The sequence below is a fragment of the Argentina silus genome (genome assembly GCF_951799395.1).
Source record: "Argentina silus genome assembly, chromosome: 15".
In the NCBI taxonomy this organism is placed as follows: domain Eukaryota; kingdom Metazoa; phylum Chordata; class Actinopteri; order Argentiniformes; family Argentinidae; genus Argentina; species Argentina silus.
The window spans coordinates 5,058,006-5,073,686 of record NC_139669.1 but is presented as its reverse complement, the minus strand read 5'-3'; the positions used below and the strand labels follow the sequence as shown (position 1 = coordinate 5,073,686).

General features: G+C 42.2%; 4 protein-coding genes across 4 annotated transcripts; 2 read left to right on the top strand and 2 right to left on the bottom strand.

The window, feature by feature from the left end:
• Nucleotides 1-238: 238 nt before the first annotated feature.
• clic2 (chloride intracellular channel 2) lies at nucleotides 239-4,909 on the top strand. The gene is made up of 6 exons (XM_083686800.1): nucleotides 239-486; nucleotides 1,888-1,997; nucleotides 2,583-2,708; nucleotides 2,827-2,927; nucleotides 3,088-3,269; nucleotides 4,008-4,909. The coding sequence occupies exons 1-6, from the start codon at nucleotides 433-435 to the stop codon at nucleotides 4,167-4,169; spliced, it is 735 nt and encodes a 244-aa protein (XP_083542926.1). The 5' UTR covers nucleotides 239-432; the 3' UTR covers nucleotides 4,170-4,909.
• Nucleotides 4,910-5,483: 574 nt separating this feature from the next.
• urp1 (urotensin-related peptide 1) lies at nucleotides 5,484-7,662 on the bottom strand (the record flags this gene model as incomplete). The annotated part of the gene is made up of 5 exons (XM_083686906.1): nucleotides 5,484-5,603; nucleotides 6,362-6,467; nucleotides 6,561-6,601; nucleotides 6,831-6,959; nucleotides 7,560-7,662. 5 exons carry the CDS (start codon nucleotides 7,660-7,662, stop codon nucleotides 5,572-5,574), a joined length of 411 nt encoding a protein of 136 aa, XP_083543032.1. The 3' UTR covers nucleotides 5,484-5,571.
• A 1,443-nt stretch (nucleotides 7,663-9,105) lies between these two features.
• c1galt1c1 (C1GALT1-specific chaperone 1) lies at nucleotides 9,106-12,386 on the top strand. Its single transcript, XM_083686455.1, has 2 exons — nucleotides 9,106-9,202; nucleotides 9,597-12,386. The coding sequence occupies exon 2, from the start codon at nucleotides 9,600-9,602 to the stop codon at nucleotides 10,569-10,571; it is 972 nt and encodes a 323-aa protein (XP_083542581.1). The 5' UTR covers nucleotides 9,106-9,202; nucleotides 9,597-9,599; the 3' UTR covers nucleotides 10,572-12,386.
• A 123-nt stretch (nucleotides 12,387-12,509) lies between these two features.
• mcts1 (MCTS1 re-initiation and release factor) lies at nucleotides 12,510-15,189 on the bottom strand. The gene is made up of 6 exons (XM_083685902.1): nucleotides 15,001-15,189; nucleotides 14,480-14,632; nucleotides 14,289-14,386; nucleotides 13,655-13,788; nucleotides 12,882-12,949; nucleotides 12,510-12,743 (listed from the first exon to the last, which is right to left on the bottom strand). The coding sequence occupies exons 1-6, from the start codon at nucleotides 15,009-15,011 to the stop codon at nucleotides 12,662-12,664; spliced, it is 546 nt and encodes a 181-aa protein (XP_083542028.1). The 5' UTR covers nucleotides 15,012-15,189; the 3' UTR covers nucleotides 12,510-12,661.
• Nucleotides 15,190-15,681: the final 492 nt, after the last annotated feature.

The window sequence follows — 15,681 nt, the reverse complement described above, 5'->3', positions numbered from 1 at the left end:
AGTATTGGGGATATGATGGACCCATCTGCGTAAGGGTTTTATGTCACATGGTAAAATGTGTACATTGTTGAGCTAACCATTATTAAGTGACAAGTAACTGGACCTATTTTAAGCTCTTGTCGCAGAGCCTGGCACAGTGTTTATATGGGAGTGAACCCCGCCCATCCTCTGGGCCCTCCCTCCCCCTATGACTTTTAAAGTGTGTTCAGAGTGATAGCCTCAAGAAGCCCTTAGACAAAACACTTCAGCCACAGGGTCTTACTCTAGCTCCCGAGATCCTCACATATAAGCAAGCACATTCAGGGGCATTCAGTCAGCTTCTGTTCCAGCACTGAGGACTTGGAATCTGCAGTTTTGGTGAATCTAGTTCAGAACACTTGCTGAGAAAACTTATTTGGACTTGACACCGCATAGGAACGCTTTTGGGACGACATGGCACTCCGACAGAACTCTGACAAGGAGCCAAGTATTGAGCTCTTCATAAAGGTTTGTTTTTATTCATCCATTTGGGAAATTCTTGAATGATCTTTGTACATGGATTTAATATATTTTCCACAATTTGTAAAGGTAGAAATTATTTTAAAAAAAATTAAAACAGAGAAACAAAGGCGAAAGCGCACATTTTTCAAAGAAAGCAAATTAAAAGTACACTATGACAATGTTCTGTTAGCCTCAGAAATGGGTCTTACACATTTAGAAAAAGGGTTCCCAACTTCTAACATTGTATTGGAGCTGCGTAAACACTGGAATCTGACCAGGATTTGTTATTCACTTATCAGCTCTCAGCATTGTAAAGGGCAGAGATCTATATTATGGGCACCGTGAATCAAAGGTTGACTCTTCATTCATGGGTGTCATCCACAGTTACGTAAAAGTGCCAGTGACTGAGTGTGTGTGTGTGTGTGTGTGTGTGTGTGTGTGTGTGTGTGTGTGTGTGTGTGTGTGTGTGTGTGTGTGTGTGTGTGTGTGTGTGTGTGTGTGTGTGTGTGTGTGTGTGTGTGTGTGTGTGTGTGTGTGTGTGTGTGTGTGTGTGTGTGTGTGTGACAGCTGTGTCACTCCTCAGTAAGAGTCAGAGAGGGCTTTATCACTGAACTCTGGCAACAGACACTGGAGGACACCTTATCATGACACACCCAGGAGGACCAGGGAACATGCTAGGAGCCCCTGGCCCCCTGCCTGAGAAAGACACACCCATATACACATACGCACACATGCTCAAAGACACACGCATATTCAGACATGCATACACACATAAACACAATAATACAGTTATTCACACAGGCAGAATAGGATGAATACAGTGGTACAATACATACACATACACACACTGAAAAGAGAAAAATAGCACACCCCTAGCATTCAAAGTGACTTTCTATAGCCAAATACTCCATCCTGTTAGTTTATCAGTGTTAAAGCTGGTGCAGGTGGCGCTATCTGATTCAGCTGTCATGTGGTAAAAGTGTGTGTGTGTGTGTGTGTGTGTGTGTGTGTGTGTGTGTGTGTGTGTGTGTGTGTGTGTGTGTTAAGAGGAGGGGAAGTGAATGTCCACTATTTTCCTCTCCAACACAATGCCTGCTTTTCCTCTCTATGGAATAGCAGGTCCCTAAAATATCCAAGCCACTCCCAACACTTCAAAAGTGTCTTATTAACATGTCTTTTGGCAGCCTATTAGATTAATATGATCTCGATCAAAATTAGGTTTAGAGATGGGTTTGGTGACGTACTCCTGTATAGAGGCTATATCATGGACAAGGTCAACCTAAAGCCACTGGGAAGGGCATCATCTCGTACGTGCGACCATTAGTCTTCTGCGTTTGAGAGACTAATCTTATTGTTGTCAGTGAAGAAAAAACTGCAGTTCTTCTCACACTGATGTTTGTCCTTCAGGCCGGCCATGACGGAGAGAACGTAGGGAACTGCCCCTTCTGCCAGAGGCTCTTCATGGTTCTGTGGCTGAAAGGAGTCAAGTTCACTGTGACTACAGTTGATATGAGGAAGTAAGACCCCCCCCCCCATCCCCCCACCCTTATGCTTCCTGAGCATCTGTTTAAAGGGCTCTCTCACAGAGCTCTATTAAGAGTTTAAGGGAATGAGGATGTTATTCAGAAATGTAAATGACTCTAACTGTTAATAGGGTATTACTCAATGGGCCTGATGTGTGGGAAGTATAGGGAGGAGCTTGTAAAGTTAAGCATTCGCAAAGGGACAAAGAGCTCAGTGTCGTTTAAGACAAACAGCTTTTTTAATCTACCCCTTTTTCTTGTGTGTTTCTCATGGCCCTTACCGGTGAGCAAATAAGATCAGGAAACTTTGAAAGGATGCTGATAATTGAATGATTCAGAGCACAAACACATATTCAGAGCACACACCCCTCAAGCGGTTGGCCACTCCCTTGTTAGTGTGTTTTATTAACTGAATCACAAGCATTGTTAGAATCATTAATTCAGAATACCACATTGGATTTTGACATGCTAGATAACCATTGTGTTCATTGTGATTGTGGGACTGAATGATGACCATGTCCACTCCCTCTAACCCTCCCCTCTTCCCATCTCTCCACCTTGCCCTTTGCTGAACTCCAGGAAGCCAGCAGAGCTGAAGGACTTGGCCCCTGGGACCAACCCTCCTTTCCTACTGTACAACGGCACCCTCAAGACTGACTTTATTAAGATTGAGGAGTTTCTGGAGCAAACACTGGCACCTCCCAGGTATTGTGGATGTATTGTTATATTGCAGAAAGTGAAAACCACACTCACTTTCTTCAAACAAATTCATTCTCTGCCTCTTTTTGTCCCCTCTTTGTCCTCTCTTGTCCCCTCCCCCTAGGTATCCACACCTTAGCCCGCTCAACAAAGAGTCCTTTGACGTGGGCGCTGACATTTTCGCCAAGTTCTCTGCCTTCATCAAGAACAGCCCCACCAGCTCTTGTAAGTATAGTTTACAGTTGGAGACACCTGTCGCATATTGACATATTAGACCTTGAAATCACAATTTCCTTGACTCAATGGAATACTCTGTCTGGTCGCCTTCACCTGTTAATTGTAAGTTTAAACATTTCACACGTCCCCTGTCTCCCTTTCTTTTTAGTCCATGAGAAAAACCTTCTGCGGGAGTTTAAGCGTCTGGATGACTACCTGAACTCTCCCGTCCCTGAAGAGATTGACCACAACTCCAGAGAAAGCATCACTGTCTCCAAGAGGAAGTTCCTAGATGGCAACCACCTTACCTTGGCAGACTGCAACCTGCTGCCCAAGCTGCATGTCATCAAGGTGAGACACAACACACTTGTGTAGGCAGGCACACAGGCATGCACGCACACACACACTAACTTACACACACACGCATGCACGCACACACTAATTTGCACACACACACACAGGACTACAACAATTTGTGTTTCTTTTAAGGTAGCAATGTGGATTGGAATCACTACATAACGTATGCAGTTAGGGCCATTATTTGACCTGGGGGCTATAGTCCCAATGTCGCGTTGTTAACCAACAGGACCTTACAAAAAGCAGAGCACCAAATTCATATGAAATCTTATGACCCGATCCGTATGAAAAACTACGAATGTGACTTGCGTGGTGGTTAGGCAGTATTAGGCATTAACTTCGAGTGGTTAGGGTTAGGTACGTGAATTACGATTTGCGTGGCGGTTAGGCAGTATACAAAAATGTGTCCCAATCACGGTTCAAACCAGCAACGGTGAGATTACAAGACAAGGCATTACAAGACATGCCATGTTCTGCCTTTCGTATTGAACTGTCAGTATAAATGGTCCCTTTCACATCCGCTCGGTCACATTCGTAGGTTTCCATATGACCTGGGTCATAAGATTTCATACTAATTTGGTGTTCATGAATTCATACAAATTAAGCACGAGATCCTGTTGTGCTAACTAGAACTGTTGAGCACTTTCAGATGTTAGCTTCTTCTCTGGTTCTTAATATTTAAGGCACTGTGAATTGAGGTGGCCTGTTCTTACTCTTTCTATTATCTTCCAGATTGCTGCCAAGAAGTACTGTGACTTTGAAATCCCAACCCAGTTCACAGGGGTGTGGAGGTACCTGCAGAATGCCTATGAGAGGGAGGAGTTCAGGCAGACGTGTCCAGCCAACATTGAGATTGAGAAGGCCTACCTGCTTGTGGCCAACAAGAGGAAATAAACCCATTGCCATTCCACATTCACTCTTACCGTTGTGTTACCATGGCATCATCACAGAGATGGTAACTTATTCTCAAGGAATTTGGGGAGGGGCCATTAATTAATAATCCATATATCAGTCAACTGTTTAGGGTATTGGAATGTACAGTAATAAATTCCCACCTCAGGATGCCCATGAAATCGATAGGCATTCTAGGAATCAATACATAAGCTCACAAAGAGAGTCCCTCCCATAGGTAAAGTGCATTATGATCATTGAGCATTAGGGCATCTGCAAGTAAGATGATCCAAAATGCCATTGATTGTTTTACTGATCATGTTATAGGCTGCTAGTACCTAAAGTCTATGTATGACGTAAGTATAGACTATTTATTTCAGGCAAATTTGGTTGTTCGTTGGATTAGGCCTAGTGTGCAATTGACTGTTTATCTTATGCTTGTCTATAGTGTAAATATATATTTTTTACATAGGTTTTTATGACCTGAACACCCATATTATTATAAGAGTGTGCATTTTAATTATGTTTATGTGTGATTGAAAGTAGTGAATGAGAAACCTGTTCATGGTTACTATTAGCTCACCAACTCAGAGCTCTCACCAAAAATAAAGCTCTCACCAAAAATAATACAGTCATTTATGGTGTAAGTTAAAGCATCAGCACAATTGTTTATCAAAATAATACCTTCCTGATTGTAGTAAATCCAATCCATGATGTGAAATAAAATTTATTTCTTCATTTCATATTAGTTTTTGATCATTACTTTGTGTGTGTGTGTGTGTGTGTGTGTGTGTGTGTGTGTGTGTGTGTGTGTGTGTGTGTGTGTGTATGAGTGTATGTGTGTATGGGGGGGGTGGTAACAGCAAGGTATCTAGAGTACTCTGCTGCTCCCTTGTGGACAAATAAGGTACACACAATTGATGTTCTGTACACAATACACTGATGTAAGGTACACACATTGATGTTTGCCAGTTCCTTTTTGAAAATGTGCAGGTTATGTGCAGCTATATTACTGTGCCTTTTTTTTAATTAGCCAATTCTAATATGGTTGACTTTTATATCTTTCATGGTTGATGTTGTTTATTTCACTATTTTCAAGAATTGGTTCTGAGTATGTACAGCTGTAGATTTGTGTGATTTGCAATCTGGTACAGTGCTAGTCTCAAATACAAAGTTGTCCCAATCAGTTTACATGATATATTTCATTTTATTGACAGGCTCAATGCAAGGCCATTTTCAACTGGATTAAAAAATATATTTCTATTCATCATTAAGTCTAGAGTCTATGTATAAAACAATGTACACATTGTCTTGGAGCTGTAAGATAAATATTTAATATGGAACACAAGGGTGAGGGTGGGGAGATAGGGTCTTCTTGTTCAGGTCTTCCTCCAGGGTGCAGCTTCTAGTTTGTCACACAGTATTTCCAGAAGCATGCTGTCAAGAATTTAAAAAAAGTCAAGATCCTGTGCATCAAATGGGCAGAGAGCCAAGTACTCCAACATAACCTGTTTGTATCCGGTTTGGACGGATTCTACTTTCTATGGGACAATCCTTAGTTAAACATCTCCTTAAGCAAACAATTGCATTATGAATATGTCAATATTGCCGCAGTGCTCTGACACAATTATATTAAGTATAGACCTGGTCCTGTTATGGACATTGGGAAGATGTACATTGGTGACACTAAGAGGCTGAACAAGCTTATTAGGAAAGCTGTGTTCTGTCCTCGGTGTCGCCCTGGACGCTGTGGAGGAGGTGGCCAATAGGAGGATGAGGACCAAACTCCTGGCCATCATGGACAATCTCTCCCATCCCCTATATGACACTGTGGCAGAGCAGAGAAGCTCCTTTAGCAACAGATTATTACAAACACGTTGCACTAATGAGCGCTATAGGAGATCTTTTCTGCCTGCCGCAATAAGACTGTACAACTCCTCCTCCGGCTGGCTCGATTGGAGTGATCAGAGTCAGGCTGGGGGATGTTAAATCATACTGAACTGTTCTTGCTGTATATAATGTTTCAGATGTCTATTTTATTTTATTATTCTATTGTCACTTTATTTTGTTGTTGTTGTTTGTGATGTGAGCTACTGTGACACCTTAATTTCCCCTTGGGGATCAATAAAGTACCTATCTATCAATCTATCTATCTAAGATGTGGCACACACTCAATCCAGGCTAACGTTACTCACCTCTCTTATTGGTTTTCGGCAAGCTCTGCTCTGACCGAAGGAAGCCCTGAGAGCGAAGCTTGTCGGCGGCAGCAAGCTTTAATACCACTGCTTTCAGGTCATCCACCTGACAATCACAGACAGAATCTCTTTTATGACACATTAAGCCACATCACACATTTATGTCTGTTCAGATACTAAACTCTTAACACATTCTTACCATGTTGACGAATTTCTCCTGCTGTACTGAGTCTTTAGCTCCTATAAGAAAATGGAGAACATAGACCGAAGTGAATTGGACCTCATCATTCACGTAGGTTCTATGAGTGACTGGCTGATCTGAATAACATCACTATCTAACTAATTCCTTCCTTAAATTAAATTCAATATGACTTTATTATCACAAGGGGCAATATGAAAAGTATTGTCAGAGCATAAGCAAACTATAATGTACATGAATATAGATTTCCACTTATATTGTTCTCTTCACCTTTATTCCATTTATCCCTGGCTTCACCCTGCTGCAGCAGGAGAGGGTACAGGGTCTTCACCTCTCTCTGGTCACTCAGATCAGTGTTTTCTCCATCCTCCACCTCCGCCACCAACTTCTGTATCAGATCTGCTGAGACCAGGGCAGAGAACACTCATCAGCCAATGCTATGTCAGTATCATCACCATGACTACGCCACCACCTCAAGTCCCAGTAAACCCAAAACAGCAGAGGTGCTGACGCTGATGAAGTGAAGGGTGCATAAAGAGACATAGACCGAGAAGCGCTTAGTGGCGTAGCACACTAATGCACATACCACATAACCGCAAGGTTCCTGGTTCGATCCTGACCCTTGACATATCTTGTATGTCATCCCTCCTCTCTCTCACCCATCCTTCCTGTCAACCTCTACTGTCTCTATCCCAATAAAGCAGAAATGCCCTAAAAACATAGACATAGACTGGTGTCAAAACCCAAAGTCGAGAGCTGGAAATTGTTCTTACCATGCACCTATAGTACATGGTCAGCAAAAATAACCATTCAATTTAAAGAGAGAGAGTTTCTGTAGGCCTGTTCAACATTGCTCTTTATAACTCTGTAAACCCTCAAACAGAATATCATAGACCTAGCTACATCTTTTTCACAGCTGATCAGCTCAAAGGAATTGAACTCAACCTCTGAGAAACAATATAACCCTAATCCCAAATAACTGCAGAGGCTCTCGCTTACCTGCTTGGGGTTCCAAGCTTGAGTCCGGGTACAGTGGTAAAGCATGGTTCCGTCTTGCAGAGCAAATAACAGCTAAAATGTAGAACAGTGCGAAGGAAAGCATGACGACAATTTCTCGGGTGATTCAGGTCTACACTACCTTGCCCTGACAGGGAACTTCACCTTTATATCTTCCTCGGCTATCCATCAAGACGGAATCAATACATTATCATGTCCCTCAGTCTCAGTGTTAATGGTTTTGACGTGATGGCCCCACCGTCATAGGCACAATTCAGGGTCCTGTCAATTCAGCCCCAGCCTATCTCTGCTTGTACAGAGGGCCCTAACAAATGTTTACTCTCCAATAGCAATCAGTGGTTGGTCAGCCTCAGATTCTTTATGTCTGACACCATTTTTTTGGGGGGGTGTAATGGGCTGTTCACCGTATCACACACAACATGGTGGAAAAAGATGCATCACTGTTTTGATCACGGCCCTTACACACACACACACACACACACTGACTATTTAGAGATGTGCTGCAGCCTCTATGTGTCTCTACGTCACCTTGTGTTTAGTGGCATCATGCATATTACTCAATTTCTAGATAGTCTTAAGGCATATGCCAGTCCATGACCTCATCATGTCCAAAAAAGGAAACAGCACATCTTTATGCTTTTTTTTAATCCCATGTATTACACATAAACGTTAAAGGGAACATCAGATAGATACTGTTCCAAGTAGCCTAGTGCAATGGGTCCTAAACATATTACAAAAAAACATATTAAAGCTCAAAAGTAAGTGAAGAAGTGCTCTGCACCAGGTGATGTAGCAAGTGTGTCATTGTTCTGGCAGTGTAGGACTCTTTGTCAAAATGAAAGGTTGCTAATAAACAGGAAAGGAGTCTCAACAGAAGACCCAGAATGATCTATTTGATTGATATGGTTGTCTACACGTTTCTGATGTGTTGCTGAAAAAAAACGGTTTTTTTACCTCTACAGCTACATCATCTGGTCAGTCTTGAATGACAAATAGTGTGGACAGGAATGAAAAAAGGGTCTTTTACAGGCTTACCGTAGAGTATTCTCTTTGCTCAATTTCAAAATAAAAAGAAGAATGTATTCAAGATGTTCATGTGTCATATTCATATTTTTTCATGAAATATTTATTTGAGAAAGATTTAGGCTTTAATATTAAATTCGGACATCCAATTCAAAGTTATAGCATAAAAGGTAAGAGGAATTTATCATATAACACACTGGAGGCTACTGCAATTTGTTAACGGTCCGTTTGGAATGATTGATTAATAGTAAAGCCCAAATAAAGCCAAAAAGGGCGCAATGTCTTTGATAAAGCCTCCATTTGATAAGGGCGCAACGTCTTTGATAAAGCCTCCATTTGATAAGGGCGCAACGTCTTTGATAAAGCCTCCATTTGATAAGGGCGCAACGTCTTTGATAAAGCCTCCATTTGATAAGGCCTCCATCTTTGGTCAGACGAGTTAAATGGGGCAAGACAAGTTTCACCAGTCACATGATTTCAGAACACGGAAGTTACTCGTGTTTTTAACCGAAGCTAGGTGACAGCTAGTCAACTTTGCCAACACGTCGGCACACCTGACACCTCGGCCGGCTCCCTCGTCTGTTAGCTACACCCAGCTGGAGGTAAGCCGTTTCCCAAACACATTTATTTATACGTTTAATCTTGTGAAATGTGTCGTTTTGTGATTGCATATAGCTATGTTAGCTAGCTAGCAAGACTTGCTAACGCGTAACTACTACTGGTACGATTAGGTTACTCGTGTCAGGTTTCAACATAAGCATTTCGGCAGCTGTCTTACCGCGACAATAACTGACAGGTTGTATAAGCAGCCATTGATGACTTTAATGGTGGATCACCTACTAGAAATAAAGCTAAAAAAAAAAAAAAAAAGGTCAATTTGTCATTTTGCACTGACAAATTTACATTTGACTAAAAGTTGGCTTTAGGCTATACATGTTAAGTATGCAGTATATTTAGTATTTTAATAAAGTAATTGTTTTCTTTGTTCATTGACAGTGTATGCTGCCAGACATGTTGTCGGAAGGCAGTTCTTTCATGAAGGGGATGATCCTGGGGGGCATCTTTTGTTTGGTGCTGTCCCTCCTGGGCAACTTCATCCCGCCAGCCATGCAATCCAGCTCAGTGGAACATCACCACCACCACCACATCAAGGCCCCCAGCAAAGAGGAGCTGTGGAAATTGTCTGACACCAAGATGTTGGAGCTGAGCCAGAAAGTGCGAATCTATTGCATCATTATGGTCGTGCCCAAAGTTCTTGTGTACTGGGCCACTGCCAAGGAAACTTGGAGCAAACATTGTGACCAGGCAGTGTTCTACAGCTCGGAATCATCCAAAGCTCTCGACGCAGTGGACCTCAATGAGCATGACGAGTGGGCGAAGTTACGCAAGGCCGTGCAGCATGCGTATGACAACGCGGGGGACCTCCGCTGGTTCTTCATGGCACGGCCAACCACTTTTGCCATCATCGAGAACCTCAAGTACCTGGTGCTGGCCAAGGATCCCAGTCAGCCCTTCTACATCGGCCATGCTATGAAGTCAGGGGAGCTGGATTATGTGGAGTATGAGAGTGGCATCGTTCTCAGCTATGAGGCCCTGCGGAGGCTGGTGGAGGTGTTCAAGGATGAGGACAAGTGTCCGGAGCGAGGGCGCGCCCTATGGAAGCTTAGTGAGGAGAAACAGCTGGCCTTATGTCTGAAGTACACTGGGGTCTTTGCGGAAAATGGAGAAGACACACAGGGAAAGGGCCTGTTCAACAGCAAGAGCGTAGGCTCCATGATTTCCGACAGCATGACCAAGAACCCCCTAGACGTGGTGGAAGGCTGCTGCTCGGACATGGCAGTCACATTCAGTGGGATGTCGCCCAACCAGATGCAGGTCATGATGTTTGGTGTTTACAGGCTACGCCCTTACGGGCACAACTTCCACGACTCGTTAATATTTCTGCCTCCTGAAGGCTCAGATAATGACTAATGGCTCCCCCTTTGGGCCAAACATGGCATTTAAAAACACTGCTGCTGTGATGTCGAGTTGGACTGTTGGGAGTTTTCTTATTCAGTTTGTATAAATGGGGGCGGATCATTATTTTGTACGTATTTTGTACCTTTGGAATTTGCACATTCCACACTATTGTGTGATTGTGGTGGGTCAATGGAAAACGATAAAGTAGTGCTATGAATAAATCACTGACACTCATACTGGTACAGGCTATTATGTTGATTGGATATTGTCTTTTATTGGTTAGTGTGCTAGTTTAGATTTGCTTTTGTTGATACAAGGCCATAAGGAGTCTTGATCGTTAACTTTAGTTCATGTTTTGTTTGAAGTTAGCCACTTGGAAAGCCAGGTGAAATAAATACACTTTTTGATAATGTGTTTACCATTCCACTACCACTGTCACAATGAATAAACTAGCTTACTGACATATGTGGAAACAATGGGTGTAAAACATGTTTGTGCTATGAGAAAAGAGGCAGTTTGTGTTATTGATGTGCTATAGAATTATTCAAAACACAGAATAACATTAGAGACCCTGGAATGTATGGTTGAATATATTGTAATTATTGGGAGCAATTTTAATGTATGCCTTTGTAATAATCTGTGTGTGGTATTTTGGAATGTTTAATAGCCGGCTGCATTTTTATCACTTTGTGACGTCTCTATCAAAATGTCTGCTAATATCAGTAAATCAGTTCTATTAAATAGAGCTGTGTCAACTCTGTATATTCCATATAATTATATGGTATATTCTATGATTCCCTTGTGATGCCACAGCCCTTATGCAAGTCTCACACACCTAGAGGGAATGTGGGGAAACAGGTGTATCATGTAGTGATAAGCAAAGATGCTAGCTCAGCTGTTCACACCCTGACTATTTCAGTCAGCTACTTGTGGCACTCTCCTCTGTCCTTCATTGTGGAGAGGCAATCCCTAGGCCCTACTCCTAAAACACCTGTGTAGCTATGGAGGATTGAATGGGTGTAAGCTATGTGGTAATAACTCAACCTGTCTCTTACTCTTAGTTATTATTACATTGTTATTGCTAATTTGTTGAGTGTGGAGCACTCTTCTTCACTTTTGTATTACAACTGTATGCAGTAAGTGACAAATAAAATGCGATTAGATTTTTTGATTTGATTTGACCTTGCCCTCAGATAGGCTATGCAAAATCTTTAGCATTGTAAATTACCCATCCAATCTTTTCAGTTTGAATGTCAAACTGTGGAGGAACTGATGCCCCTTCCCTTACTCCCTCCTATTGAGTGAGCCCTTCAGTGACATTTTGATGACATCTCTGCGAGTGAAGCCTGTCTGAGCAAAGGAGAGCAAGTCTGAGCAAGGGATATCCCAAACTGCCATTAGTGGTTGCTCTTCCATACCTGTCTGGGTACATCAGAAGCCAGGTATGAAACAGAGACCACAAACGGCTGTCCGGGTGTGTTGAATGAATTGCAATGAATTGTGGGATACCCTTCTTGCCAAAGGGATGTTTTTTGTTGACTTGGTGAAGGGGATAGAATTCCCCCTTCCCTTGCTTACAACGGAATGGAATCACCCTGATGTTCACCGCCATTTTAACCATCCCCCTTTTGCCATCAGGCAAAACGGGGATTCCCCCCTTGAGTGAAGGGAACGCACTGAAGTAAACATTTATTTCTGTATGGAAAGGAGCCCATGGCTCCTAAATGTACACTCAGACAATAACTGTGGATTATGACAAATGTCAAACCTTTTCCTTCCAATTAAAGTGTGTTATGTTTTGCATCTGGTCAAATAAAAAGTGGTGCCCAAAACTACATGCTACCAAGACTTGGGATTTAATGGCAATAGATTAATCAGTATAGTGTGAGTAATTGTCAGTGCAATATCAGATTATTAATCAGTGTCAGAGAAAAACGTCATTCAAGAATACAACTTTAATGCAGATGTTTATTTGTGCATCTCATGGGGACTGACTCAAAGCCTCCAGCTAGTTACACAGCTAAGTCCATTGGTGTAAACAATTCACTGGCAGCCTAGGCCTCGCTGTCAAGAGCTCCACGTTGTCCAGGGGGGTGACAAGATCACTTATACGTCTTCATGTGCCACAGTCCGTCGTTGAGGTAATGAACATTTTCAATTCCAATTCCCTTGTTGACTTTCTCTCTGTTCAAAAAATGTGAAATGGTAAGAGCATTAAAACAGTCAAAAAGGAACAACAAACACATTCAACCAAAAAAGCCCAAATCATTCTTGTAAATAATTCTGTTGTGTAAACAAGTAAAAGTACAAAGGTATTCTTACATGCTTTCTGCAGACATCTTCATGACCCCAACACAAAGTGCATGTTGCTTGCCCTCTGCCATTATGGCCTGAAACCAATCGTTAAGGAAATGCAACCTTGCTTGTTTGGTGGGCATGTGTCACTGACACAGTAACAAACAAAACACCACTGCTGATGGATGACAACATGAAAGACACATACACTCACCAAACACTTTATTAGGAACACCTGTACACCTTATCATGGTGGAGGTGGTGTAATGGTGTGGGGAATGTTTTCTTGGCACACTTTGGGCCCGTTAATACCAATCAATCATCGTTTGAATGCCACAGCCTATTTGAGTATTGTTGCTGACCAGGTGCATCCCTTCATGGCCACAATTTACCCATCTTCTAATGGCTACTTCCAGCATGATAATGCACCATGTCACAAAGCAAAAGTCGTCTCAAACTGGTTTCATGAACATGACAATGAGTTTAGTGTTCTTAAGTGGCCTTCCCAGTAACCGGATCTGAATCCAATAGAACACCTTTTGGATGTGGTAGAACGGGAGATTAACAGCTTGAAAGCGCACCTGAAAAATCGGCAGGAATTGCGTGATGCAATCGTGTCATCATGGACAAGAATCTCAAAGGAATGTTTCCAAAATCTTGTGGAATCAATGCCACGAATAATTGAGGCTGTTTTGAGAGCAAAGGGAGTATTAGTATAGTGTTCCTAATAAAGTGTTCGGTGAGTGTATTTTACACAAGTTTTTACACTCTCCATTTACAACTCATGGGTTGAAGGATACAACTACTGTTTCAGAGGCAGCTGGGTATAGTTTGGCGCCAGGGGATGTTAATCCAGGGCACATAATATTGGCTCCACTTAAGACAAATTTGATGGCTCCTTTGTCTACTTGCTGGTGTGGAAGAATGAAGGGGTCTGTAAAACACAAACAAATGAGTAAGTTCAAACAAGTGTAAAAATTTCAGTCATTCAACTGACACAATACATGTAACCGAGTTGAGATGGTAAACTCACTCCTTGAGTTGAAATACCCCCACCCGTGCAATCGAATTGTTAACTTCTTGGTTGTGCAGCTGGTTAACATTCGGTAATTCGGAGGGGAGTCACGTGTGGTGGCAATACAGAGGACGGAGGTTCGAGACTTGTGTGAGGAAGCAATATTGTCTGCGGCAATGTGACGCCTGTTACAGTGGTGCCATGACCCGGATCTGCAGTTGCACTCAGCTCAACGAGTGGAGTCGCTGTGGTTTTGTGAGTTTAGACGGGTGATCAGGTATTATCACCAGGCATTTCAGAGGGCTGTCACATGTGTTGGCAATACAGAAGACATAGGTTCAACTTGTGTGAGCTTGTTTTGCAAGGAAGGAATACTGTTTGTGGCAAGGTGACACCTGTTACAAGAGCAGTGGTCTTACACTTATGTAGCAGTCTGAGGGTTGGGTAGAATGGTCCTTCTCTTTGTCTGAAGAAGAGCAGTTCTCCATTCACTGTGAGGATTTCAATATGTTCATGGCTGCAAATTGGATAGTAGAGCAAAAAACATAACATGTAAAATAAAGTCTCAGCATATTCAAAATGATTCACAATTTAAAAGGATGATATTTACCATCTCACTATTTTGACTGGGTCCTTTTTTGGCATTATGTGGTTGAGCCATGACTCGATGTCTGGGAACTGATCCAACAGTTGGTTTTTAATGCCTTTGATCACTGAGGTCTTCAGTTGAATACAGTTGGAAACATTTTCCTTGTCATCAAATCTGGAATGAGACAATGAAACACACATCTGTATTAATGGCTTGAATTAATCTGCCACACTCTCAAATCAACGTAAACAGCTGTACAAATACAGATTATGGCTCACAGGGTGCCCCCGGCTCCACTGCTGGCCAGGCATATCTGGTGGGTTAGCTGACAGTCAAGCAACGGATTTGTTTTCATTTGTCTCCATACATAGCCAGCTATAACGTGCCACAACAGTAAAACATATAACAAGCCTTCTCATGTACTTGCTAGTAAAGAACGTAGCGATGGGACTTGGGCCAGAAAGACAAGTATATATAGCTAGATACGGTTGTAATTAGCTAGCTAGCTAGAGCTAGGGAAATTATGAAAAATAGCTACTCACTTTTTAAACATCCTCGTTGGTCGCGATCACTGTGTTCCTCTCTACCTTGACAAGTCTATTCTATATTCAGTCGCTTGATGTTTGTCTTTGACAATAACAAAACACACAATAAGATGCAATTCATTTATCAAATTCAATGGTCTCCACGCCTGTTTCGCAGTAGATTATTAGATGCACTGCAAGTCACGCCAGTTCACGACAGTGTTGAGCAGTAGACGGCAGGGCCCGATTCGACAATTTTGGAAATGCGCCCTACCATCCTTTTGCTAAGCACTCAAAGCCTATGGAGCATATCAAAAGAGGCTTACTCTCCTCATCTTCTGTCCTCCATCTGGACCTCATTCATCTGCACCCACCAAAAAGGTCTGTGCGGGTGAATAAAATATATGGAAGGCACCCTGTATATTGTTTTCACCTTGCGAAAATATTATAACTTGAAATAATCTGGACTGAGAAAATGAAACCTTCATATGGACCCAGAAGTGACAACACACTTTAGTACTCTAGACTTAAGAGAGGAGACCAGGGGAGGAAGCCAATTTAAATTATTGAGACGCACCTTCTATTCATTCATCCGATCACTTATAAATCAGTAATTAGGCCTGTCACTGGAAGGTTTTAGAGATATTGAATCAAGAACTGATGATATTTGCTGCATATCCACGTGGATTGCTCTATCAT

Excerpts from the sequence above, each read along its gene's own strand:
- clic2 (XM_083686800.1), top strand. The coding sequence starts at position 433 with ATGGCACTCCGACAGAACTCTGACAAGGAGCCAAGTATTGAGCTCTTC. Across the intron at positions 487-1,887 it reads GTATTGAGCTCTTCATAAAG|GCCGGCCATGACGGAGAGAA; the intron begins GTTTGTTTTTAT and ends TTTGTCCTTCAG. Across the intron at positions 2,709-2,826 it reads CAAACACTGGCACCTCCCAG|GTATCCACACCTTAGCCCGC; the intron begins GTATTGTGGATG and ends CCCTCCCCCTAG.
- c1galt1c1 (XM_083686455.1), top strand. The coding sequence starts at position 9,600 with ATGCTGCCAGACATGTTGTCGGAAGGCAGTTCTTTCATGAAGGGGATG.
- mcts1 (XM_083685902.1), bottom strand. Across the intron at positions 14,387-14,479 it reads CCAGTCAAAATAGTGAGATG|CCATGAACATATTGAAATCC; the intron begins GTAAATATCATC and ends TCCAATTTGCAG. Across the intron at positions 12,744-12,881 it reads AAGATGTCTGCAGAAAGCAT|AGAGAAAGTCAACAAGGGAA; the intron begins GTAAGAATACCT and ends TTTTTTGAACAG.